Source organism: Oncorhynchus keta, chromosome 32 (genome assembly GCF_023373465.1).
Source record: "Oncorhynchus keta strain PuntledgeMale-10-30-2019 chromosome 32, Oket_V2, whole genome shotgun sequence".
Taxonomy (NCBI): domain Eukaryota; kingdom Metazoa; phylum Chordata; class Actinopteri; order Salmoniformes; family Salmonidae; genus Oncorhynchus; species Oncorhynchus keta.
Genome location: NC_068452.1, coordinates 33,903,700 through 33,929,803, shown reverse-complemented (window position 1 = coordinate 33,929,803; position 26,104 = coordinate 33,903,700). Strand labels below are relative to the sequence as shown.

The 26,104-nt window shown below is 46.6% G+C and overlaps 1 protein-coding gene across 3 annotated transcripts in view; it reads right to left on the bottom strand.

The window, feature by feature from the left end:
• Positions 1-26,104, bottom strand: part of LOC118374905 (speckle-type POZ protein-like) — a 116,909-nt gene that overhangs the window by 52,341 nt on the left and 38,464 nt on the right. For 2 of the 3 annotated variants that reach the window (XM_052491552.1, XM_052491553.1), the window contains exons 3-5: positions 5,545-5,806; positions 5,036-5,157; positions 4,667-4,818 (exon numbers count right to left, since the gene is read on the bottom strand). In XM_052491552.1, coding sequence (XP_052347512.1) covers positions 4,667-4,818; positions 5,036-5,157; positions 5,545-5,622 — 352 coding nt within the window. In that variant the 5' untranslated portion in view covers positions 5,623-5,806. Of the gene's footprint in view, positions 1-4,666; positions 4,819-5,035; positions 5,158-5,544; positions 5,807-26,104 lie in introns of those variants that run through there. The other variant, XM_052491554.1, reaches the window with a different exon arrangement.

Below are 26,104 nucleotides of genomic sequence, written 5' to 3'. Positions count from 1 at the left end.
AGAGAGGAGAGAGAGAGGAGAGAGAGGAGAGAGAGAGGAGAGAGGAGAGAGAGAGGAGAGAGAGGAGAGAGAGGAGAGAGAGGAGAGGAGAGAGAGAGAGGAGAGAGAGAGAGAGAGGAGAGGAGAGGAGAGAGAGAGGAGAGAGAGAGGAGAGAGAGAGGAGAGAGAGAGGAGAGAGAGAGGAGAGAGAGAGGAGAGAGAGAGGAGAGAGAGAGGAGAGAGAGAGAGAGAGAGAGGAGAGAGAGAGAGAGATATATATAATATGACATTTGTAATGTCTTTACTGTTTTGAAACTGTTGTATGTGTAATGTTTACTGTTAATTTTTGTTGTTTTTCACTTTATATATTCACTTTGTATGTTGTCTACCTCACTTGCTTTGGCAATGTTAACACATGTTTCCCATGCCAATAAAGCCCTTGAATTGAATATATATGAGAGAGAGAGAGAGAGGAGAGAGAGAGAGAGAGAGAGAGAGAGAGAGAGAGAGAGAGAGAGAGAGAGAGAGAGAGAGAGAGAGAGAGAGAGAGAGAGAGAGAGAGAGAGAGAGAGAGAGAGAGAGAGGGCTAGCTGGGAGGAGTGAGGGACGGAACGGGAGCACAGAGAATGGAGGAGAAAGGGTGAGAGGAATCCAACGGCAGGAAGAGGGAGAGAGGTGAGATTTCTCCTCTACTGCTCAGTCCCTGCTCACTCTCCACACTAAGGTGTATGTCTGTGTGCACATGTGCGTGCGCCTGTGCGTTTGTATGCGTGTGTGTATTAAGCTGAGCTCAGCTGACCCTGCTGCCTCGACTGGGTCTCCTGAGCAGGACCAGAACCTCACGCTGGCATGGGATCAAGCTCAGGTCAGACCGCATGTGGTCACGGTCGGGTCACAGCAGGCTGGGTCACCAAGTCAGACCACATGTGGTCACGGTCGGGTCACAGCAGGCTGGGTCACCAAGTCAGGAGGGGAGGAACACACCGGGAATAACAAATAGGAGAGGAGGAAGAGGAGTGAGAAGACCAGCGATGGAAGCATGTCACTCAAACAGTGGATAGAAGCCCGTCACTAAAAGTGCAGGCAGAGAGGTGGCATGTGAGGTGAGATATGTAGATAGATGGAGTGAGACAAGAGATAAGGGAAAAAAAATAGGAAGGCGAGAGAGACAGGGACAGAGTTTTAGAGAGGAGAAGGGAAACATCGAGCATGCGAGAGAGCGTAGAGCCAGGCTGTTTTAGAGAGCATAGCATACATATTCAGGCTGTGGCTCAGGGGCCTGGTTGAAACACACAGTGAGAAGGTCACCCAGAAGACTGGCTGGCAAACATCACACTCCGGGCCAACAGAGGAGCACTACTCAATAGTGTGGGTCACACAAAAATGTTGTGTGTGCGGGCATGACAGAGAAAGTGTAATGTACAGTATGTACATCAGTTCAAAACACAACTCTAATCCCTCAATCCCTCTGTCCCTCCAGCCCTCCGTGATCATCTGTTCTCTGGAAGGAGGTTTAGAGAATCCCAAAAGGAGCCTGGAGCTTTCCCCATTACACAAACACAATCAAGCATTCACACACCTAGACTTTCATACACAGACACACTCCAACCCCATCCTCCCAACCACTACTGCCTACATCCCCATCCCACTTCTTTCCTCCACTTCAATTGCTGCCCTTTAGTCTACATCCCATTCATTAAATACAGTACACAAGACATACAGTCCAATGTCTAACAGCATGATAGACAACGCTTCAGTATGTGTAATGGAGCAACCTGCATTTGCATCAACCGACACGCACCTACAAAGGCTGACATATAATCCGGAAGGCAGGCACACAAGCTCGCTCGCTCACACACACCACAAATACACAAACGAGCACACACACGCACGCCATTTCCGAAGAAAATCTCATCTCTATTGAATAATGAGCTCTATAAGCAAGTGTCAGCACAAACATGTGTAACGACGTTCCTTCTAGCCGTGTCGATATGTGATTATGTAAAGACTGTCCAATGACTCTTCCCACAACACAACAACACTGAATGCCTGACCGCCCCCATCAGTAACCGCGGGCAACCAGCTCTGACAACCACAGGCAAGCATTCAGACAGAGGTTTCAATCAGCCAGGAGACCATGTGGAACTAAAGACACTAACCACAACGCCACAAACACTGTACTGGCAAATGAGATCGTTCTTTTAAAATATACAGTGTATGAAGACCTGTGTACACAAAGCAAATTAACCTGAACTTGAACCTGTGACCAAACACACTGGAAAAATAACCTCTACTTAGCACTTTGCACCTAAAAAGCACTACAAACCCAGTCTGAGAAGAACACTCAGCCCTGCGCCATTTAAATAAACCCTAGCCTCCACCGCCATATAGCAGGAGACTTCCTCTCTCTCTCTGTGTTCTCAGAGCTGTCAGTGCAGCAGTGTGTCTGCCAGCAGGCTGCTTTATCTGGCACGGGAGAAGAGGGGGGGCCAAGAGACACGTTACAAACCGTTCATCCACAATCCCACAGGAGAGCCAGCTAGCTAGCGACTAAGCCAGGGAGAGAAATGATGTGGCGGAGAAGAGAGGAGAGGATGTTCGGGGGAGAGGGAGAGGTGGGGGGCTGCCAGTGGAGCCCAAATCTATCTCCATTAGCAGGCAGTAACACCATCAGAGACCAACAGAGGAGACCAACATACATTACTGATTGAGGCTCTCTATTCTGGTGGGGGTGGCTGAACAGTATGAGGTTGAAGGTCAGATCCATTTGAAACAGTTCATGTTTAAGGCAGCAAATGATACATGCAGCATCTTTAGATTACACAATCATCTTTAACCACCTATATATCTGTTTATTTAGCTATGTATCACACCAATCTGTAAGTTGACTTACTATCCATTTCAGTGGAGTGTGTGGCCCTGTGAGACTGTGTGGAGAGCCCCAGCAGTGACATGCCACATAAACAGTCCTCACACTCTGAGCCACAGCCTTCTTAATTAAGGCACTTTGTTTTTATTTGGCCTGGGTTCTCTTCAGGAGGCATAGATTTAATTGGATTCTAAATGATCCAGAACAGATAGAGCTATCTTTACTGCCATATTCTCAGACAGAGTGCTCGCTGAAGTCCCTTGTCACGAATACGGTGGCTGCGAGTAATTTTCTCCAGCGACAAGGCGAGCAGAGAGCTGAGGGGAAGATGGGGTGCACCACCAAAGAACACAATTTACAGCAAACCCCCCAGAGACACGAAGAGGAGAACAGAAGATAAGACATTTTCTCCACTTCTATCAACATTCTCCATCTTTAATCTCTTTCAGTGGTCATGTGGAGAAGCAGGTTCAGGTGAGCTGACCGAGTGAAGGAATGAAACGGCTCTAGGTGGTGTTTACCACCCACTCTGCAGGCTACTGCTGTCCCTCTTAGAGTGGTGCAGCGAAATGGGCACAGCCAACTATGCATTAACTGTACCTTAAGAGCCTCTCAAGTGAGCTTGATGCACAATTACAGTATGCGGCCCAAGGCCTGTTTCATAACAGTAGTGTTTGTGAATGTGTTGTTGTTGAGTGAAAAAGCACTGCCACAATGAAGATGTAAGTGTAGAACGGAGAGAGGGAAAGTGTGTGAGGGAGGGAGGGAGGGGTTGAGTTCACACGGTAGACGTTTCTCAGCAGGAAAACCATTTCCCTTTCTACACGACCTGCACTGCGAGTGGTTGTAAACAGTCTTGCTGCATACACCTCTGATACAAACATTCCTCCTCTGCCCCTCTCCTCACCTCCTCCCATACTTCCTGTGCTCGACAAGGTGCCGGAGGAGAGACAACCAACCAGGTAGAGAGCCTGATAACCAGGAAGCGGTCACATCTGGCCCACTCTAATTCAATTCCACACAAGTTTGCTTTTCCTCCCCATAACATAACCTAATTAAAAAGAGCAGGCATTGGAAGAAACACATTTCCTTTCCAATTCATCAGCCAGAGAACAGGCAGAAGACAAAAATTGCTCCATGCTACTTTGAATTAAATATGGGGGGGAACGAATCCCACCTGCAGTGATTATACACACCCATATGGCTATCAACACCTCGGCCCGCACACTGAATTAGACACTTTGGCACCCTCACCCCCCCCTATGCACACACTCACTTAGTAAACCTCAGAGACACAGGTAATACATCTCTCAAACTTCCTAATCTTGTTCCTATTAGTCAACATGTCTTCCATGTTCTACTGCCAAGCTACAGGTTTGATCTGAGAGGTTCAAGAGTGGATTGTTATAAGTAGTTCTGTTATCACATTACCTCTCACACACCTACATAATATCAAGCCAGGTACACTATGGGATTACAATGGCAGAGCACCACTGACCCTATAGAGATGGTGGGTTGTTGGGGATAGATATTTCCCAAGCAAAAAAATGATTCACATTCAAGAAAACATTAAAAAGTACATCTACTAAGATTGGCCATATGACTGGACATATACTGACACCTGAATTGACTGTGACCTTTCAGGTATTTTAAATGTATGTAGTGTCTACTTGTTAATGTTATTTAAATGCATGTACATTTTAAAGTATTTTTGTCTGTAATGCCATTTTCGTAATGTGTCGGACCCCAGGAAGACTAGCTGTCGTCATGGCATTAGCTAATGGGGATCCAAATCAACTCAAATCAAGTGTGACTTACCCATAGCCTTAGTCTCCTCTCCCTTGGCATTGAGGATGGAGAACTTGAACTTGGCACGCACCTCGCTCTTGGGACAGCTGACCAGGAGCAGGTAGAGGGACAGGTAGTCTTTACTCTCCTCGTCCAGGCCTTTAGGGTTTACACGCAAACACCTGGACACACAGAGGGAGGTATCAGCATCAGTGATCATCAGACTCATTCATACAGAGACGAGGTCAGTCAACTATGCTCAGTAACTGTCCAAAATAATAGAGACCAAACTCTGTCCAACAGACTTAGGAGTCTAAATCAGATCAATCATGGTTATTGGTCCTGTCGTCCCTTATGGCTTATCCATAGCACCCACTTCTTGGCCCCGCCTCCACTCACCATTTAAGCTTGTCATTGGCTCCCGAAGAGAAGGTGGAGCTCTTGATGACCTCACCCATCTCCTCACGACAGAAGCTGAAGTTGTTGATGGTCCACATGTAAGAGAACTTCACCACTTTGATCTAACAGAGGTAGGGACACACACACACACACACACACACACACAGCAGGAATCAGACATGATGACTTTCATTTATTTATCTATTCCATACAGGTAGCTAAGTGGCTGGTTGGTCAGCCTGGACTTCAAAACCACACATCAAACCTGCCTTTCATCTCAATAAACACTGACAACAAACAGGGGGAGAAGAAAGGATATTAAAATGCTGCAACAAAAAATGATTTTGCAAGGACAGCGAGATGAAAAACACATCAATAGAAAAACATCTCTCTTCTTTAAACAGGCTGTTATCAAAAACACCAGCACTGGCAGTCCTGACTGACTGGTGTAAGTACTGTACATAGAAAAACAGATAAATGTACACACACACACCAATCCCCACGCTTACCTGAGTGTAACACCAGCTCTCAGCCACAGGGCCGCTGGACATGTCCGCGGGGGGAGGGGGACTCGGGACTCTTGACATCGCCAGCGTTGAGGCAGGGGGGGCCTGAGTGGAGCCTGAGCACCAGCCAGGAGGAAGGCAGAGTGGAGGGGTGGCTGAGCCCAACAAAACACCACTGAATGGACTAAGTATTCAACCAGACCACCACACACAGCACCAGGGTCCAGCCAAGCTGGGGAATGTCCAGGTAACCCACAGCAACACCCTACAACCAGAGAGAGTCGCATTATCATAGGTGTTATAGTCGGTGCGTGTGTGCTAAAAGGCTAATTGTAATTGAGCGGTATTGCTCAGTAAGTAGGACAAAACAGCTCTGAATTCATTTGTTTTCAAAGGGCCTCTGCATTCAAAGCAGAGAGGCTGTGAACGCTGCTCACTCGGCTTCAGTGAGAAAAGCCCTCGTTTATCTGCCATGGTTCTGCCTTTCTTTTGCTTTGAGCGGAGCGGAGCGCCAGCCGATCTGTGACTGAGAGTGAAGAGCAAGGCTTAAGACCATCATCCCACGCCTGCCTGCCAATCTCCACTCACTCAAGTAGCCTACACAAGGTCACATACAACTTTCAAAGAGCACATTGACTTGGAAATGTCATAGCCTATTCCAAAATGTGCAAACTTCTATCAATCTGTGTGCACAATCAAAACTGTTCGCTGCTCTGGCCCCCCAATGGTGGAACAAACTCCCTCACGACGCCAGGACAGCGGAGTCAATCACCACCTTCCGGAGACACCTGAAACCCCACCTCTTCAAGGAATACCTAGGATAGGGTAAGTAAGGGTAAGTAATCCTTCTCACCCCCCTTCCCCCCAACAAGATTTAGATGCAAGTGGCTGTTCCACTGGTTGTCATAGGTGTTTGCACCAATTTGTAAGTCGCTCTGGATAAGAGCGTCTGCTAAATGACTTAAATGTAAATGTAATGTAATGCACAAGTTATTAACTCTATTTTTCAAGGTACATGTGTGAATACAGCCACAATAGAAAAACAGCATTGACTTCAGTTGAACCATAGATCTACAATCTATGAGAGAGAACTGTGACTTTAACCAATGACTTCTCTTCAATATCACCTTTACAGAACCACAGATGACCCCTGGGAATAGAACAAGAATTTGTTCTCCTTTGCTCCTTTCCTCCCTCTCCTCCCTCTCCCCCTGCTCCTTTCCTCCCTCGCCCCCCTGCTCCTTTCCTACCTCGCCCCCCTGCTCCTTTCCTCCCTCGCCCCCCTGCTCCTTTCCTCCCTCGCCCCCCTGCTCCTTTCCTCCCTCTACCCCCTGCTCCTTTCCTCCCTCTACCCCCTGCTCCTTTCCTCCCTCTCCCCCTGCTCCTTTCCTCCCTCTCCCCCTGCTCCTTTCCTCCCTCTCCTCCCTCTCCCCCTGCTCCTTTCCTCCCTCTCCCCCCTGCTCCTTTCCTCCTTTCCTCCCTCTCCCCCTGCTCCTTTCCTCCCTCTCCTCCCTCTCCCCCTGCTCCTTTCCTCCCTCTCCCCCTGCTCCTTTCCTCCCTCTCCCCCTGCTCCTTTCCTCCCTCTCCCCCTGCTCCTTTCCTCCCTCTCCCCCCTGCTCCTTTCCTCCCTCTCCCCCCTGCTCCTTTCCTCCCTCTCCCCCCTGCTCCTTTCCTCTCTCTCCCCCCTGCTCTTTTCCTCCCTCTCCCCCCTGCTCCTTTCCTCCCTCTCCCCCCTGCTCCTTTCCTCTCCCTCTCCCCCCCTACTCCTTTCCTCCCCTACTCCTTTCCTCCCTCTCCCCCTTGCTCCTTTCTCAATTTTCTCACTCATCCAGCACATGTCAAATTGAAGCTATCACAGGGTTTCAGGGCAAAGACTCTTCTCTCGTTCTCTTTTCTCAGTCAACCTGCAAGTCCCCCTGTCTCGCAGCCAGACAATCCCTTCGCTTTGCTTCTTAATTAGTGGCTGATTGGATGGGAAGTTCAGGACCTAGATAACTTCCCAGAATCTGTGTGTGAGAGAGAGAAAGGGAAGGAAAGGGCAATGGGGTCCACCTCTGCCTGGCAGAGTGGAGACGGGTGAGACGACACACAGACCTCCACGGACGCAGACAGGACTTCATGAATGTTTAGAGAACTTTCTGTTGGATCTGATCTTTCTGTTTCTTATTTTGTTCTATTTGCATCTGATGAAAAACACTGGTGGCATTTTCACTCAGTAAAACAATACAATATTAATCAAAAGATGAAGAACAAGGCAGCACTGATTTGCAATTTAAATTACCTGAGATTTCCTTATAATGAATTATAGTCTGTGTGAACTAGTGTGTATTCATGGGTGTAACAAATATGTAGCTTAAGTGCACAAATGCATGCACACACGCAAACTGCTGTGTGGTGGAGTGTGTGCGTTGCATGTGTGCAATAAATGTGTGCCCCCATATGTTTCCTTAAGCTGTGTGTTCTCATGTCTCTGTATAGGCTACGGTCTCCCAACGTGTGTGCTGCCAACAGCGATCACGAGGGAACCACTAAGAAAAGATGACAATACTGGCACCATCGCTAACAACTTCACAGCTTTTCTAAATACACCCAGATGACACTTAAACAGAATAAAGCTGGGGATTGATTTGTCTTTATGACAATCATCAGGAGTAGAGAAGCAGACAAATGACAGTAACAACTCAGAGATAGTGGGGCGTGGGGTAGTGTGTGTGTGTGTGTGTGTGTGTGTGTGTCTGTGTGTGTGTGTGTGTGTGTGTAGTAATCCTTGTACTCCCTCACTTCAAAATCTTCAGACGGTTCATTCATCATGGTGATTCAGTTGGTGACAGTCAGCACCAATGGACAGGAGGACTAACAGGTGAGAATACACACGGCAGGGGAAATAAATATCACCACAGCAGTACGTCAGACAACATTAAGAGGGTTGTGTGGATTGTGTGCTCTCCTGAAAACAATCACTAGACAAATTATGAGGTAAGGATGGCAGTGGTGTGTTGTGAGTGTTTCTCGAGTTGTGTACGTGTGTACATGCGTGAATGCCTACCGCCCACATCTCATTTCCCTATCCCATCATCCTAGTCTGCTGCTGAGGGGACTGACAGGATGAGGAGGGAGAAAGGAGACCTGGATCACATTTATATTAATTACATAGACAGGCCTCTCTCACTGTGCGAGTCCAGATCTCCCTCCCACCACAGCCTTCACCTCACCACTAAGAGGCGAGTGCATTACTCAAACATAGACATGTGGACAAACAGTTCCCAGGAAACCAACAATCTGAATGATGTCCTCTCCGTCCCTCCCATTAGAAACAGAAGATAAGGGTGCAGAAGATGTTATATATATACATATATATACACACACACTACTCAAAAAAATAAAGGGAGCACTTTAACAACACAATGTAACTCCAAGTCAATCACACTTCTGTGAAATCAAACTGTCCACTTAGGAAGCAACACTGATTGACAATAAATGTCACATGCTTTTGTGCAAATGGAATAGACAACAGGTGGAAATTATAGGCAATTAGCAAGACTCCCCAAAAAAGGAGTGGTTCTGCAGGTGGTGACCACAGACCACTTATCAGTTCCTATGCTTCCTGGCTGATGTTTTGGTCACTTTTGAATGCTGGCAGTGCTTTCACTCTAGTGGTAGCATGAGACGGAGTCTAAAACCCACACAAGTGGCTCAGGTAGTGCAGCTCATCCAGGATGGTTTGAAGGTTTGCTGTGTCTGTCAGCGTAGTGTCCAGAGCATGGAGGCGCTATCAGGAGACAGGCCAGTACATCAGGAGACGTGGAGGAAGCCGTAGGAGGGCAACAACCCAGCAGCAAGACCGCTACCTCCGCCTTTGTGCAAGGAGGAGCACTGCCAGAGCCCTGCAAAATTACCTCCAGCAGGCCACAAATGTGCAAGTGTCTGCTCAAAGGGTCAGAAACAGACTCCATGAGGGTGGTATGAGGGCCCGACGTCCACAGGTGGGGGTTGTGCTTACAAGCCCAACACCGTGCAGGACGTTTGGCATTTGCCAGAGAACACCAAGATTGGCAAATTCGCCACAGGTGCCCTGTGCTCTTCACAGATGAAAGCAGGTTCACACTGAGCACGTGACAGAGTCTGGAGACGCCATGGAGAACGTTCTGCTGCCTGCAACATCCTCCAGCATGACCGGTTTGGCGGTGGGTCAGTCATGGTGTGAGGTGGCATTTCTTTGGGGGGCCGCACAGCCCTCCATGTGCTCGCCAGAGGTAGCCTGACTGCCATTAGGTACCGAGATGAGATCCTCGGGCCCCTTGTGAGACCATATGCTGGTGCGGTTGGCCCTGGGTTCCTCCTAATGCAAGACAATGCTAGACCTCATGTGGCTGGAGTGTGTCAGCAGTTCCTGCAAGAGGAAGGCATTGATGCTATGGACTGGCCCGCCCGTTCCCCAGACCTGAATCCAATTGAGCACATCTGGGACATCATGTCTCGCTCCATCCACCAACGCCACGTTGCACCACAGACTGTCATCAGGAACATGCCCAGGCGTTGTAGGGAGGTCATACAGGCATGTGGAGGCCACACACACTACTGAGCCTCATTTTGACTTGTTTTAAGGACATTACATCAAAGTTGGATCAGCCTGTAGTGTGGTTTTCCACTTTAATTTTGAGTGCGACTCCAAATCCAGACCTCCATGGGTTGGTAAATTTGATTTCCATTGATAATTTGTGTGTGATTTTGTTGTCAGCACATTCAACTCTGTAAAGAAAAAAGTATTTAATAAGAATATTTCATTCATTCATTGTATATATATATATATAAATAATTATTTAACCAGGCAGGCTAGTTGAGAACAAGTTCTCATTTACAACTGTGACCTGGCCAAGATAAAGAAAAGCAATGCGACACAAATAACACCGAGTTACACATGGAATAAACAAACAGTCAATAATACAATAGAAAAATCTATATACAGTGTGTGCAAATGAGGTAGGATGAGGTAAGGCAATAAATAGGCCAGAGTAGCAAAATAATTTCAATATAGCAATTAAAAACTGGAGTGACTGATGTGCAGAAGATGAATTTTCCAAGCAGAGATACTGGGGTGTAATGGAGCAAAAGAAATAACAGTATGGGGATGAGGAAGTTGGATGGGCTATTTACAGGTTCAGTGATTTGTGAGGTGCTCTGACAGCTGGTGCTTAAAGTTAGTGAGGGAGATATGAGTCTCCAGCTTCAGTGATTTTTGCAGTTCGTTCCAGTCATTGGCAGCAGAGAACTGGAAGGACAGGCAACCAAAGGAGGAATTGGCTTTGGGGGTGACCAGTGAAATATACCTGCTGGAGCACGTGCTACGGGTGGGTGCTGCTATGGTGACCTGTGAGCTGAGATAAGGCAGATCTTTACCTAGCAAAGACTTATAGATGACCTGGAGCCAGTGGGTTTGGCGCCCGAAAATGAAGCGAGGGCCAGCCAACGAGAGTATACAGGTCGCAGTGGTGGGTGGTATATGGGGCTTTGGTGACGAAACAGATGGCACTGTGATAGACTGTATCAAGTTTGCTGAGTAGAGTGTTGGAGGCTATTTTGTAAATGACATCACCAAAGTCAAGGATCGGTAGGAGAGTCAGTTTTACGAGGGTCAGTTTGGCAGCATGAGTGAAGGATGCTTTTGTTGCGAAATAGGAAGACGATTCTAGATTTCATTTTGGGTTGGAGATGCTTAATGGGAGTCTGGAAGGAGAGTTTACAGTTTAACCAGACACCTAGGTATTTGTAGTTGTCCACATATTCTAAGTCAGAACCGTCCAGGTGGGCAGCGATCAGTTGAAGAGCATTTAGTTTTACTTGCATTTAAGAGCAGTTTGAGGCCGCGGAAGGAGAGTTGTATGGCATTGAAGCGCATCTGGAGGTTAGTTCACACAGTGTCCAAAGAAGGGCCAGAAGTATACAGAATGGTGTCGTTTGCATAGAGGTGGATCAGAGAATCACCAACAGCAAGAGCGACATCATTGATGTATACAGAGAAAAGAGTCAGCCCGAGAATTGAACCCTGTGGCACCCCTATAGAGACTGTCAGATGTCCGGACAACAGGCCCTCCGATTTGACACACTGAACTCAGTCTGAGAAGTAGATGGTGAACCAGGCGAGGCAATCATTTGAGAAACCAAGGCTGCGTGTGAGTCGAAAGCCTTGGAAAGCCTTGGACAGGTCGATGAATACAGCTGCACAGTATTGTCTCTTATCGATGGTGGTTATGATATCGTTTAGGGCCTTGAGAGTGGCTGTGGTGCACCCATGACCAGCTCGGAAACCAGATTGCATTGCAGAGGAAGTACGGTAGGATTCTAAATGGTCGGTGATGTTTGTTAACTTGGCTTTAAAAGACCTTAGAAAGGCATGGTAGGATAGATATAAGTCTGTAACAGTTTGGGTCTAGAGTGTCTGATGACCGAGGCAGCTTTCCAATCTTTGGGGATCTCCGGCGATACGACAGAGAGGCTTAACAGGCTAGTAATAAGGGTCGCAACAATTTTGGCAGATAATTTTGGGAAGAAAGGTTCCAGATTGTCTAGCCCGGCTGAATTGTAGGGGTCCAGATTTTGCCGCTCTTTCAGAAAATCAGCTATCTGGATTTGGTTGAAGGAGAAATGGGGGAGGCTTGGGCAAGTTGCTGTGGGGGATGCAGGGCTGTTCACCGGGGTAGGGGTAGCCAGGTGGAAAGCATGGCCAGCCGTAGAAAAATGCTTTTTGAAATTCTCAATTATCGTCGATTTATCGGTGATGACAGTGTTCCAGCTGCCTACTGCACTGAGGCTAGGAGAGGAGGTGCTCTTATTCTCCATGGACTTTACAGTGTCCCAGAACTGTTTTTAACCAAGGGCTTTTTTGATACCAGAGCCAGGTCAATTAGAAAGGCCTGCCCGCTGAAGTGTTTTAGGGAGCGTTTGACAGTGATGAGGGGTGGTCGTTTGACCGCAGACCCATTATGGACGCAGGCAATGAGGCAGTGATCGCTGAGATCCTGGTTGAAGACAGCAGAGGTGTATTTGGAGGGCAGGTTGGTTAGGATGATATCTATGAAGGTGCTCGTGTTTACGGATTTGGGGTTGTACCTGGTAGGTTCATTGATAATTTGTGTGAGATTGAGGGCATCAAGCTTAGATTGTAGATGGCCGGGCCGTTGGCTTGGGGGTAGGTTTATGACAGTCATAAATACCTCTTCCCCCCTTTTTCCTCTCTCTACCCTACTGATGTGAAATTTGAAAACCCTTTGGTTAACATAGAGATTCTGGGAACATCAGAAGGTGGGTGGAAATGAACTATATTCCGGTAATCCAACCAATTGAACATATGCGGTGGTACTTAATGAATATGATGTCAGTTCGGTTGTCATCCGAGACATTCTCATCAATGATAAGATGACAAACTCTACAGTGGAAAGTCTGCACATTGTAGTTATCGGATCCACATGGAATTGTTGTTCAATTTAAATGTTTGAATATAAAATTATAGGTGAAGAGATTCAAATGTAATTTTAGCTTCCAAATGAGAGATTTGGGTTTTCATAAGGTTAGGGCTCTGCTCAATCAGTGACCCGCCCCATGTGAAGAGACATGGGTTGTAGACTGTGAAACATGCCCTTCTCCCTCCACTATATAAGCCCTTGACGACAATATAACCTCCTGTTACAAGTATGTGAGGTCTGCAGCCTCTGCGTTAAAAGGACTAACATGTCAACTACAGAACTAAGCCAACCTCAGCGTGAGCTTTGGTTGCGAATGGTATGAACTTTGAACTCTTATTCACTACAGAAGTGATACCTCCTAGCCGTTGAGTTAGCTACAGCAGCTGCAAACGCGGGCTAGGAAAGAACAGACAGAGGATCCCGTCTACCAAACAACGACCTTAATACAACGTATCCAATTGACCACCAGAGACATTCATCAAAGGACAAAGGACTCGGTTTGGCGACACGGCCTTCCATCTATCACCAACTTACCGAAGCGCAGCTCAGAGTAAATATTTATTGCATTTTCCTTTTCCAAATGGGCGGTAATTTAGAATGCATAAGCTACTGTATTTACGATAACACAGCTTATCCCTTTGTCCCTCAGTCTTCCCGCTCTTTCACTCAAACCCAGACCCTTTGTGTAACCAGAGCTGTCATATCTGTTCTGCCCACTAGGGACATTCCCTTTATGACGTAATTTGTCATCAAGGTATGATTCATTCTTTGTATGTGTAATTATGTGTGCTTAGTTAGGTATTTAGTAAATAAATAAACAATTTTGTATTGCTGATTCAACCTGTTAGCCAGGGTTCGTGAAGATAACCAAGAATTTACAACTTTCAGATGAGACTGAATTAAGGTGACGATTAATATTGACTGCTATTGATGTAAAATATTACTAGGTCTTTAACCTCTCTCAGGTAGGGGCAGCATTCAGAATTTTGGATGAAAAGCATGCCCAAATTAAACAGCCTGCTACTCGGGCCCAGAAGATATGATATGCATATAACTGGTAGATTTGGATTTCCAAAACTGTTCAAATAGTGTCTATGAGTATAACAGAACTGATTTGGCAGGCGAAAACCTGAGAAAAATCCATTCAGGAAGTATTTTTTTTGTTTTGTAGTTTTCTATTCAATGCCATGACAGTATCCATTGACTTAGGACTCAATTTGCAGTTCCTATGCCTTCCACTAGATGTCAACAGTCTTTAGAAATTGTTTCAGGCTTGTATTCTTATAAATGAGGGAGTAAGACCAGTCTGAATGGGTGGACCCTGACGTGTCACAGAGCTTTTTCATGTGCAATCCCGAGAGAGTGCATTTCTTGTTTACCTTTTATATTGACAACATTATTGTCCGGTTGAAATATTATAGATCATTTAGGCTAAAAACAACCTGAGGCTTGAATATAAACATCGTTTGACATGTTTCTATGAACTTTACGGATACAATTTGGATTTTTTTTTGACTGCGTTTGAGCCTGTGGATTACTGAAGAAAACGCACAAACAAAACAGAGGTTTGTGGGTATTAAGAGACTTTATCGACCAAAATTAACATTTATTGAGTAAATGAATGTCTTCTGAGTGCCACCGTATGAAGATCATGAAAGGTAAGGGATTCTCTCTCCATTTCTGAGTTTTGTAACGCTTCTGCTTGGCTGGTTACTGTTTGTAATAATTTGTCAACTGGGCTATGTTCTCAAATAATCGTACGGTTTGCTTTCGCCGTAAAGCATTTTAAAAAACTGACACCGTGGTTGGATTCACAAGAAGTTCATCTTTAAACCTATGTAAAATATGTTTCGTTTTCTGAATTTTTATAAATTAGTATTTCTGTATTTGAATTTGGCGCTCTGCAATCTCACTGAATGTTGGCCAGATGGGCTAGCGTCCCACATACCTAAGAGAGGTTAAGAGTTTATTCGGAAGATAACAGCTCTATAAATATTATTTTGTGGTGCCCTGACTCTCTAGTTAATCACATTTACAGGATTAGCTCAATCAGGTAATATTAATTACAGAGAAAGGATTTCATAGAATGGCATGTCATATCACTTAATCCGGCATAGCCAAAGACACCATAAGGGCAACCAATTCACATATGGTGTCCAGGGCACAGCTGGGGGCAGAAGGTGGTCTATAGCAAGCAGCAACGGTGAGAGACTTGTTTATGGAAAGGTGGACTTTTAAAAGTAAAAGCTCAAATTGTTTGGGCACAGACCTGGATAGTAAGAGAACTCTGCAGGCTCTCTCTGCAGTAGATTTAAACTCCGCCCCCTTTGGCAGTTATATCCTGTCAGAAAATGTTATAGTTAGGAATGTAAATTTCAGGGTTTTTGGTGGTCTTTCTCAGCCAGAATTCAGACACGGCTAGGACATCCAGGTTGGCAGAGTGTGCTAAAGCAGTGAATAAAACAAACTTAGGAAGGAGGCATCTAATGTTAAGATGCATAAAACCCAGGCTTTTATGGTTACAGAAGTCAACAAATGAGAGCACCTGGGGAATGGGAGTGGAGCAAGGCACTGCAGGGCCTGGATTAACCTCTACATCACCAGAGGAGGAGTAGGATAAGGGTACAGCTAAAGGCTATAAGAACTGGTCATCTAATTCAGCGAATTGCGAATTGCAAAAATCGCTGAAGTTGGAGACTTTTATCACCCTCACCAACTTCAAACATCTGCTATGTGAGCAGCTAACCGATCGCTGCAGCTGTACATAGTCTATTGGTAAATAGCCCACCCATTTTTACCTACTTCATCCCCATACTGTTTTTATTTATGTACTTTTCTGCTCTTTTGCACACCAATATCTCTACATGACCATCTGATCATTTATCACTCCAGTGTTAATCTGCAAAATTGTAATTATTCGCCTACCTCATGCCTTTTGCACACAATGTATATAGACTCCCCTTTTTTTCCTACTGTGTTATTGACTTGTTAATTGTTTACTCCATGTGTAACTCTGTTGTCTGTTCACACTGCTATGCTTTATCTTGGCCAGGTCGCAGTTGCAAATGAGAACTTGTTCTCAACTAGCCTAACAGGTTAAATAAAGGTGAAATAAAAATGTAAAAATAAACATTCGGAACAGAGTAAAAGGAGCAGGTTTCTGGGTGAGGAAGAATAGATTCAAGGCATAATGTACAGACAAAGTTATGGTAGGATGTGAATACAGTGGAGATAAACCTATGCATTGAGTGACGATGAGAGAAATATTGTCTCTGGAAACAATTTAAACCAGGTGAGGTCACCACGTGTGGGAGGTGGAACTAAATGGTTAGCGAAAGCGTGTTGAGCAGGGCCAGAGGGTCTACAGTGAAATAAGGCAATAATCACTAACCAAAACAGCAATGGACAAGGCATATTGACATTAGGGAGAGGCATGCGAAACAGAGTGATCATAGGGGTCCAGTGAGTAGCTCGGCAGGCTGGAGAAGGGGCGATTCAGACAGCTAGCGGGCCTTGGGATAGCAAGCCAGCAGAAGGGAGACGTCGCAAAGGAAGAAGTTTGTTGTAGCCCCCTCGTGCTGTTACGTTGGCAGTCCAGTCGTGATGAGCAGGGCCCCGTGTGGTAAAAGGGTCCAGGCCAATTGGCAAAATAGGCATAGTGGCCCTTGAAATTGGCCGATGGACCTATTCAGCTAACAGTCCAATATGCTCTCGACAGCTAGCGGGCCAGCTATGGGCATTCAGGGGACGTCGCAAAGGAGGAGCCATTTGAAAAACCCTCTCGGGCAGATTACATCCGTAGTCCAGTCGTGATGAATCGGCGGGGCTCCGTGTCAGCAGTAAAAGGGGTCCAGGCCAATTGGCAAAACAGGTATTGTAGCCCAAGGAGTGGCTGATGGACCACTTCAGCTAGCCGGGAGATGGTCCTAGCAAAGGCTAGCTCCAGGCTAATTGGTTCTTGCTTCAGGACAGAGACGTTAGCCAGGAGTGGCCACTCGGATAGCAGCTAGCTAGTTGCGATGATCCGGGTGAAAAGGTTCAGAGCTTGCGGTAGGAAACCAGAGATATGGAGAAAAAGTGATTTGCTCTGGTTTGAGTCGCGCTGTGCGGACTGGCAAGGTTAGCCGATGACTACGACCTAGTTAGCTGGCTAGCTTCTGTTGGGGGTTCCGGTTCAAAAGAAAGAAAATAGCAGATCCATACCACATTGGGTGAGGCGGATTGAAGGAGAGTATGTTGAAGATGTGGTTAAGAAAAATATATTTTTAAAATATATGCGAAGAAAAAAGATATATACACGGGACACGACGAGGACAAAGACGTCTGACTGCTACGCCATCTTGGAACTGGGGAAAGCCTGGGGCAATATGAATGTTTCTCAGTCATCCCAGGTGAGTTCAGGTAGTCTAACTGACAGTCGAGGCATCCAATCTACCTCGTGGGTCTCTTTCTCACGAGAACGTTCCAGTGGGAGTTTAGTATACTCATACAGTGGGGAGAACTATTTGATACACTGCCATTTTCCTACTTACAAACCATGTAGAGGTCTGTAATTTGTATCATAGGTACACTTCAACTGTGAGAGACAGAATCTAAAACAAAATCAAACAACATGATATTCTGGATTTTTTTAAGTAATTAATTTGAATTTTAGTCAGAAAAGCAATAACTTGATATTTGGTAAAGAAACCTTTGTTTGCAATTACAGAGATCATACGTTTCCTGTAGTTCTTGACCAGGTTTGCACATACTGCAGCAGGGATTTTGGCCCACTCCTCCATACAGACCTTCTCCAGATCCTTCAGGTTTTGGGGCTGTCGCTGGGCAATACGGACTTTCAGCTCCCTCCAAAGATTTTCTATTGGGTTCAGGTCTGGAGACTGGCTAGGCCACTCCAGGACCTTCAGATGCTTCTTACGGAGCCACTCCTTAGTTGCCCTGGGTGTGTGTTTCGGGTCGTTGTCATGCTGGAAGACCCATCTTCAATGCTCTTACTGAAGGAATGAGGTTGTTGGCCAAGATCTTGCAATACATGACCCCATCCATCCTCCCTTCAATACAGTGCAGTCATCCTGTCCCCTTTGCAGAAAAGCATCCCTAAAGAATGTTTCCACCTCCATGCTTCGCGGTTGAGATGGTGTTCTTGGGGTTGTACTCATCCTTCTTCCTCCAAACACGGCGAGTGGAGTTTAGACCAAAAAGCTCTATTTTTGTCTCATCAGACCACATGACCTTCTCCCATTGCTCCTCTGAATCATCCAGATGGTCATTGGCAAACGTCAGACGGGCCTGGACATGCGCTGGCTTGAGCAGGGGGACCTTGCGTGTGCTGCAGGATTTTAATCCATGACGGCGTAGTGTGTTACTAATGGTTCTCTTTGAGACTGTGGTCCCAGCTCTCTTCAGGTCATTGACCAGGTCCTGCCGTGTAGTTCTGGGCTGATCCCTCACCTTCCTCATGATCATTGATACTACTTCCGGCGCCGACTGAGATGGCCGCCTCGCTTCGCGTTCCTAGGAAACTATGCAGTTTTTTGTTTTTTTACGTGTTATTTCTTACATTAGTACCCCAGGTCATCTTAGGTTTCATTACATACAGTCGAGAAGAACTACTGAATATAAGATCAGCGTCAACTCACCATCAGTACGACCAAGAATATGTTTTCCGCGACGCGGATCCTGTGTTCTGCCTTACAAACAGGACAACGGAATGGATCGCTTGCAGCGACCCAAGGAAACGACTACGAAAAAGAGGGAAACGCGGCGGTGTTCTGGTCAGACTCCGAAAAAGGGCACATCGCGCACCACTTCCCAGTATTCTTCTTGCCAATGTCCAGTCTCTCGACAACAAGGTTGATGAAATCCGAGCAAGGGTGGCATTCCAGAGGGACATCAGAGACTGTAACGTTCTTTGCTTTACGGAAACATGGCTTACTGGGAAGACGCTATCCAGGGCGGTGCAGCCAACGGGTTTCTCCACGCATCGCGCGGACAGAAACAAACATCTCTCTGGTAAGAAGAGTGGCGGGGGCGTATGCCTCATGACTAACGGGACATGGTGTGATGAAGGAAACATACAGGAACTCAAATCCTTCTGTTCACCTGATTTAGAATTCCTCACAATCAAATGTAGACCGCATTATCTTCCAAGAGAATTCTCTTCGATTATAATCACAGCCGTATATATCCCCCAAGCAGACACATCGATGGCTCTGAACGAACTTTATTTAACTCTTTGCAAACTGGAAACCATTTATCCGGAGGCTGCATTCATTGTAGCTGGGGATTTTAACAAAGCCAATCTGAAAACAAGACTCCCTAAATTTTATCAGCATATCGATTGCGCAACCAGGGGTGGTAAAACCTTGGATCATTGTTACTCTAACTTCCGCGACGCATATAAGGCCCTGCCCCGCCCCCTTTCGGAAAAGCTGACCACGACTCCATTTTGCTGATCCCTGCCTACAGGCAGAAATTAAAACAAGAGGCTCCCACGCTGAGGTCTGTCCAACGCTGGTCAGACCAAGCTGACTCTACACTCCAAGACTGCTTCCATCACGTGGACTGGGACATGTTTCGTATTGCGTCAGATGGGAATATTGACGAATACGCTGATTCGGTGTGCGAGTTCATTAGAACGTGCGTCGAAGATGTCGTTCCCATAGCAACGATAAAAACATTCCCTAACCAGAAACCGTGGATTGATGGCAGCATTCGCGTGAAACTGAAAGCGCGAACCACTGCTTTTAATCAGGGCAAGGTGTCTGGCAACATGACTGAATACAAACAGTGCAGCTATTCCCTCCGCAAGGCTATTAAACAAGCTAAGCGTCAGTACAGAGACAAAGTGGAATCTCAATTCAACGGCTCAGACACAAGAGGCATGTGGCAGGGTCTACAGTCAATCACGGACTACAAGATGAAATCCAGCCCAGTCACGGACCAGGATGTCTTGCTCCCAGGCAGACTAAATAACTTTTTGCCCGCTTTGAGGACAATACAGTGCCACTGACACGGCCTGCAACGGAAACATGCGGTCTCTCCTTCACTGCAGCCGAGGTGAGTAAGACATTTAAACGTGTTAACCCTCGCAAGGCTGCAGGCCCAGACGGCATCCCCAGCCGCGCCCTCAGAGCATGCGCAGACCAGCTGGCCGGTGTGTTTACGGACATATTCAATCAATCCCTATACCAGTCTGCTGTTCCCACATGCTTCAAGAGGGCCACCATTGTTCCTGTTCCCAAGAAAGCTAAGGTAACTGAGCTAAACGACTACCGCCCGTAGCACTCACTTCCGTCATCATGAAGTGCTTTGAGAGACTAGTCAAGGACCGTATCACCTCCACCCTACCTGACACCCTAGACCCACTCCAATTTGCTTACCGCCCAAATAGGTCCACAGACGATGCAATCTCAACCACACTGCACACTGCCCTAACCCACCTGGACAAGAGGAATACCTATGTGAGAATGCTGTTCATCGACTACAGCTCGGCATTCAACACCACAGTACCCTCCAAGCTCGTCATCAAGCTCGAGACCCTGGGTCTCGACCCCGCCCTGTGCAACTGGGTACTGGACTTCCTGACGGGCCGCCCCAGGTGGTGAGGGTAGGCAACAACATCTCCCCCCGCTGATCCTCAACACGGGGCCCCACAAGGGTGCGTTCTGAGCCCTCTCCTGTACTCCCTGTTCACCCACGACTGCGTGGCCACGCACGCCTCCAACTCAATCATCAAGTTTGCGGACGACACAACAGTGGTAGGCTTGATTACCAACAACGACGAGACGGCCTACAGGGAGGAGGTGAGGGCCCTCGGAGTGTGGTGTCAGGAAAATAACCTCACACTCAACGTCAACAAAACTAAGGAGATGATTGTGGACTTCAGGAAACAGCAGAGGGAACACCCCCTATCCACATCGATGGAACAGTAGTGGAGAGGGTAGCTAGTTTTAAGTTCCTCGGCATACACATCACAGACAAACTGAATTGGTCCACTCACACTGACAGCGTCGTGAAGAAGGCGCAGCAGCGCCTATTCAACCTCAGGAGGCTGAAGAAATTCGGCTTGTCACCAAAAGCACTCACAAACTTCTACAGATGCACAATCGAGAGCATCCTGGCGGGCTGTATCACCGCCTGGTACGGCAACTGCTCCGCCCTCAACCGTAAGGCTCTCCAGAGGGTAGTGAGGACTGCACAACGCATCACCGGGGGCAAACTACCTGCCCTCCAGGACACCTACACCACCCGTTGTTACAGGAAGGCCATAAAGATCATCAAGGACATCAACCACCCGAACCACTGCCTGTTCACCCCGCTATCATCCAGAAGGCGAGGTCAGTACAGGTGCATCAAAGCTGGGACCGAGAGACTGAAAAACAGCTTCTATCTCAAGGCCATCAGACTGTTAAACAGCCACCACTAACAGTGTGAGTGGCTGCTGCCAACACACTGTCATTGACACTGACCCAACTCCAGCCATTTTAATAATGGGAATTGATGGGAATTATGTAAATATATCACTAGCCACTTTAAACAATGCTACCTTATATAATGTTACTTACCCTACATTATTCATCTCATATGCATATGTATATACTGTACTCTACATCATCGACTGCATCCTTATGTAACACATGTATCACTAGCCACTTTAACTATGCCACTTTGTTTACTTTGTCTACACACTCATCTCATATGTATATACTGTACTCGATACCATCTACTGTATGCTGCTCTGTACCATCACTCATTCATATATCCTTATGTACATATTCCTTATCCCCTTACACTGTGTATAAGACAGTAGTTTTGGAATTGTTAGTTAGATTACTTGTTGGTTATCACTGCATTGTCGGAACTAGAAGCACAAGCATTTCGCTACACTCGCATTTAACATCTGCTAACCATGTGTATGTGACAAATAAAATTTGATTTGATTTGATTTGATTTGATGCCCCACGAGGTGAGATCTTGCATGGAGCCCCAGACTGAGGGTGATTGACCGTCATCTTAAACTTCTTTCATTTTCTAATAATCTCATCAAGCAGCTTGCCTATTGTCCTGTAGCCCATCCCAGCCTTGTGCAGGTCTACAATTTTGTCCCCGGTGTCCTTACACAGCTCTCTGGTCTTGGCCATTGTGGAGAGGTTGGAGTCTGTTTGATTGAGTGTGTGGACAGGTGTCTTTAATACAGGTAACGAGTTCAAACAGGTGCAGTTAACACAGGTAATGAGTGGAGAACAGGAGGGCTTCTTAAAGAAAAACGAACAGGTCTGTGAGAGCTGGAATTCTTACTGGTTGGTAGGTGATCAAATACTTATGTCATGCAATAAAATGCAAATTAATTACTTAAAAATCATACAATGTGATTTTCTGGATTTTTGTTTTAGATTATGTCTCTCACAGTTGAAGTGTACCTATGATAAAAAAAAGTACAGACCTCTACATGCTTTGGAAGTAGGAAAACCTGCAAAATCGGCAGTGTAATCAAATACTTGTTCTCCCCACGGTATGTGGCAGACCAGCCATGATTCCAATCTATCAGCATTCAGAACACTCCATTCTCTCTCTCATAGAGTTAATATACAGCTGGACAGTAGTTTGTAGGGAGCTTGCAGATTCAACAGTCCACTTCTTAATAAACACAAGTTCTTACATACTCTAGTTTGAGAAACATAAATAAAAAGGAACCACATGAAGAAAGCCCTGGGTATATATTGAACATTTGTAGATAGACATAATCCTACACTAGTGCAAGTGTAGTCGATTTGTGTAGTGACGGCCCACGGGCCGTATCCGGCCTCCGAGCCCATTCAGTCAGTCCTCGGGATGGTTTGAGTAAAACAAATACATGGGGGTCAAGGTTAAAAAACAATCCAGGTCACTCTTGACATTCTAAAACTAGACAATGTATGGAGAAGTGATAATGGACCTCTACATTTTCAAATAACTGTCCTTTCTCTGGTCCACAAACTGCTTTAGACAAACAAATCAGTCCGGGAAAAACTGCTGAATTTTGGAATCCCGGGGTGGCCCTCAAGCCGAAGTTATTGCTCAACCCTGGACTAGTGAGTGTCTAAATACATCCATATAGAATAGTTCAGATTTAGCCTGAACAACATGTCAACATATGGCAGGGACTTAAGAGATGCCGGGCCTGCTGTGAAATAGGAGGTCCTGCTGGATGACAAGAGAAGAAGATGGAACCCCTTCTGGAATTCATTACAGCTGGCTACTGCTCTACTCAAGAAAAAAAAAAACTTTCATTCTGGGGGAAAAAAGCAGACGCATAACGGCTCTCCATTTAAATTCCCTTTCACTTGCAACATGAAAGAGAAACATCAAATACACGGCACCACCCAGCAGCCTCTCCCTCCGGGCCCGCTTCCTGCTGAGAGAAGACACACGCTAGCTCACGCCAAGCAGCCAGACACCGCCACCACCTGGCCAGGGGGAGGATGTGCAGCCAGAGGAAGTGGGAGGTGAAGTTTATCCACATATCAAAATACGTAGATTCTCGTTACCTTATTTTAACATCACCCCCCTCCTCCCCCACACCTTCCTTTCCTCCAGCTCTGGCGAGACATCTGACAGAGGGTTAATGAAGTCTGCTAATTAGAAGGTCAGGTTGAATTAAAAGCGGCTAGGGTGGTAGAGCGATGAAAGGGAGCGTATTAAAGCAGTGTCCAGACCAGACTAGATTGATCAGCTGAAGGCTCTGACCCCCGATTGAAAAACACACATGGTACTGACTGAAGGTTCCCCACCAATTAGACAGACAGACCAGTCATAACTGATCACTGAAACACTCTGCTATTAGAGTATGTATAATTTTCCCTGCATGCTAGCCGGCTGCTGTGTGGTGAGCAATTGAAGTTTGATCTTAGCGCTGATATGATGGCTGGGTCTTTCAGCATGACAATGATCCCAAACACACTGCCCGGGCAACGAAGGAGTGGCTTCGTAATAAGCATTTCAAGGTCCTGGAGTGGCCTAGCCAAACCTTGAAGACTTACAGAAAACGTTTGACCTCTGTCATTGCCAACAAAGGGTATATAACAAAGTATTAAGATAAATAAGTATTTGGTCAATCACAAAAGTTTTCCACCATAATTTGCAAATAAATTCATTAAAAATCCTACAATGTGATTTTCTGGATTTTTTTTCTTCTAATTTTGTCTGTCATTGTTGAAGTGTACCTATGATGAACATTACAGGCCTCTAATCTTTTTAAGTGGGAGAACTTGCACAATTGGTGGCTGACTAAATACTTTTTTGCCCCACTGTTTATGGGAATGCAGTTACAGGTAGGATTGACGGTTGGAAGAGTAACATACAGCACCTGTATGACAGACATGTACAGCTCTGACAAAAACACGTGGTGGTTGTGGTGCATGTAAGGTGAGCTGTGTCTGTCCAGCCAGCTCAACACAGAGCAGCCCTGATCCCCCAGACACACAAAGACCAGAGGCAAGGAGTGTGTCAGAGCAGAGCCGGGGCTGCAGAGCCGCAGGCAGGAGCAATGGATTAAGAGCCACTCAGACAAAAGCCCTACGAGAACCGTGGAGACAGCCCTACTGATACTACACTGCTCAAAAAAATAAAGGGAACACTAAAATAACACATCCTAGATCTGAATGAATTAAATTCTTATTAAATACTTTTTTCTTTACATAGTTGAATAGGCTGACAACAAAATCACAAAGAAATTATCAATGGAAATCAAATGTAGTGTGTGTGGCCTCCACGTGCCTGTATGACCTCTCTACAACGCCTGGGCATGCTCCTGATGAGGTGGCGAATGGTCTCCTGAGGGATCTCCTCCCAGACCTGGACTAAAGCATCCGCCAACTCCTGGACAGTCTGCGGTGCAATGTGGCGTTGGTGGATGGAGCGAGACATGATGTCCCAGATGTGCTCAATTGGATTCAGGTCTGGGGCACGGGCGGGCCAGTCCATAGCATCAATGCCTTCCTCTTGCAGGAACTGCTGACACACTCCAGCCACATGAGATCTAGCATTGTCTTGCATTAGGAGGAACCAAGGGCCAACCGCACGAGCACATGGTCTCACAAGGGGTCTGAGGATCTCATCTCGGTACCTAATGGCAGTCAGGCTACCTCTGGCGAGCACATTTACATTTACATTTAAGTCATTTAGCAGACGCTCTTATCCAGAGCGACTTACAAATTGGTGCATTCACCTTATGACATCCAGTGGAACAGTCACTTTACAATAGTGCATCTAAATCTTAAAAGGGGGGGTGAGAAGGATTACTTATCCTATCCTAGGTATTGCTTAAAGAGGTGGGGTTTCAGGTGTCTCCGGAAGGTGGTGATTGACTCCGCTGTCCTGGCGTCGTGAGGGAGTTTGTTCCACCATTGGGGGCCAGAGCAGCGAACAGTTTTGACTGGGCTGAGCGGGAACTGTACTTCCTCAGTGGTAGGGAGGCGAGCAGGCCAGAGGTGGATGAACGCAGTGCCCTTGTTTGGGTGTAGGGCCTGATCAGAGCCTGGAGGTACTGAGGTGCCGTTCCCCTCACAGCTCCGTAGGCAAGCACCATGGTCTTGTAGCGGATGCGAGCTTCAACTGGAAGCCAGTGGAGAGAGCGGAGGAGCGGGGTGACGTGAGAGAACTTGGGAAGGTTGAACACCAGACGGGCTGTGGCGTTCTGGATGAGTTGTAGGGGTTTAATGGCACAGGCAGGGAGCCCAGCCAACAGCGAGTTGCAGTAATCCAGACGGGAGATGACAAGTGCCTGGATTAGGACCTGCGCCGCTTCCTGTGTGAGGCAGGGTCGTACTCTGCGGATGTTGTAGAGCATGAACCTACAGGAACGGGCCACCGCCTTGATGTTAGTTGAGAACGACAGGGTGTTGTCCAGGATCACGCCAAGGTTCTTAGCGCTCTGGGAGGAGGACACAATGGAGTTGTCAACCGTGATGGCGAGATCATGGAACGGGCAGTCCTTCCCGGGAGGAAGAGCAGCTCCGTCTTGCCGAGGTTCAGCTTGAGGTGGTGATCCGTCATCCACACTGATATGTCTGCCAGACATGCAGAGATGCGATTCGCCACCTGGTCATCAGAAGGGGGAAAGG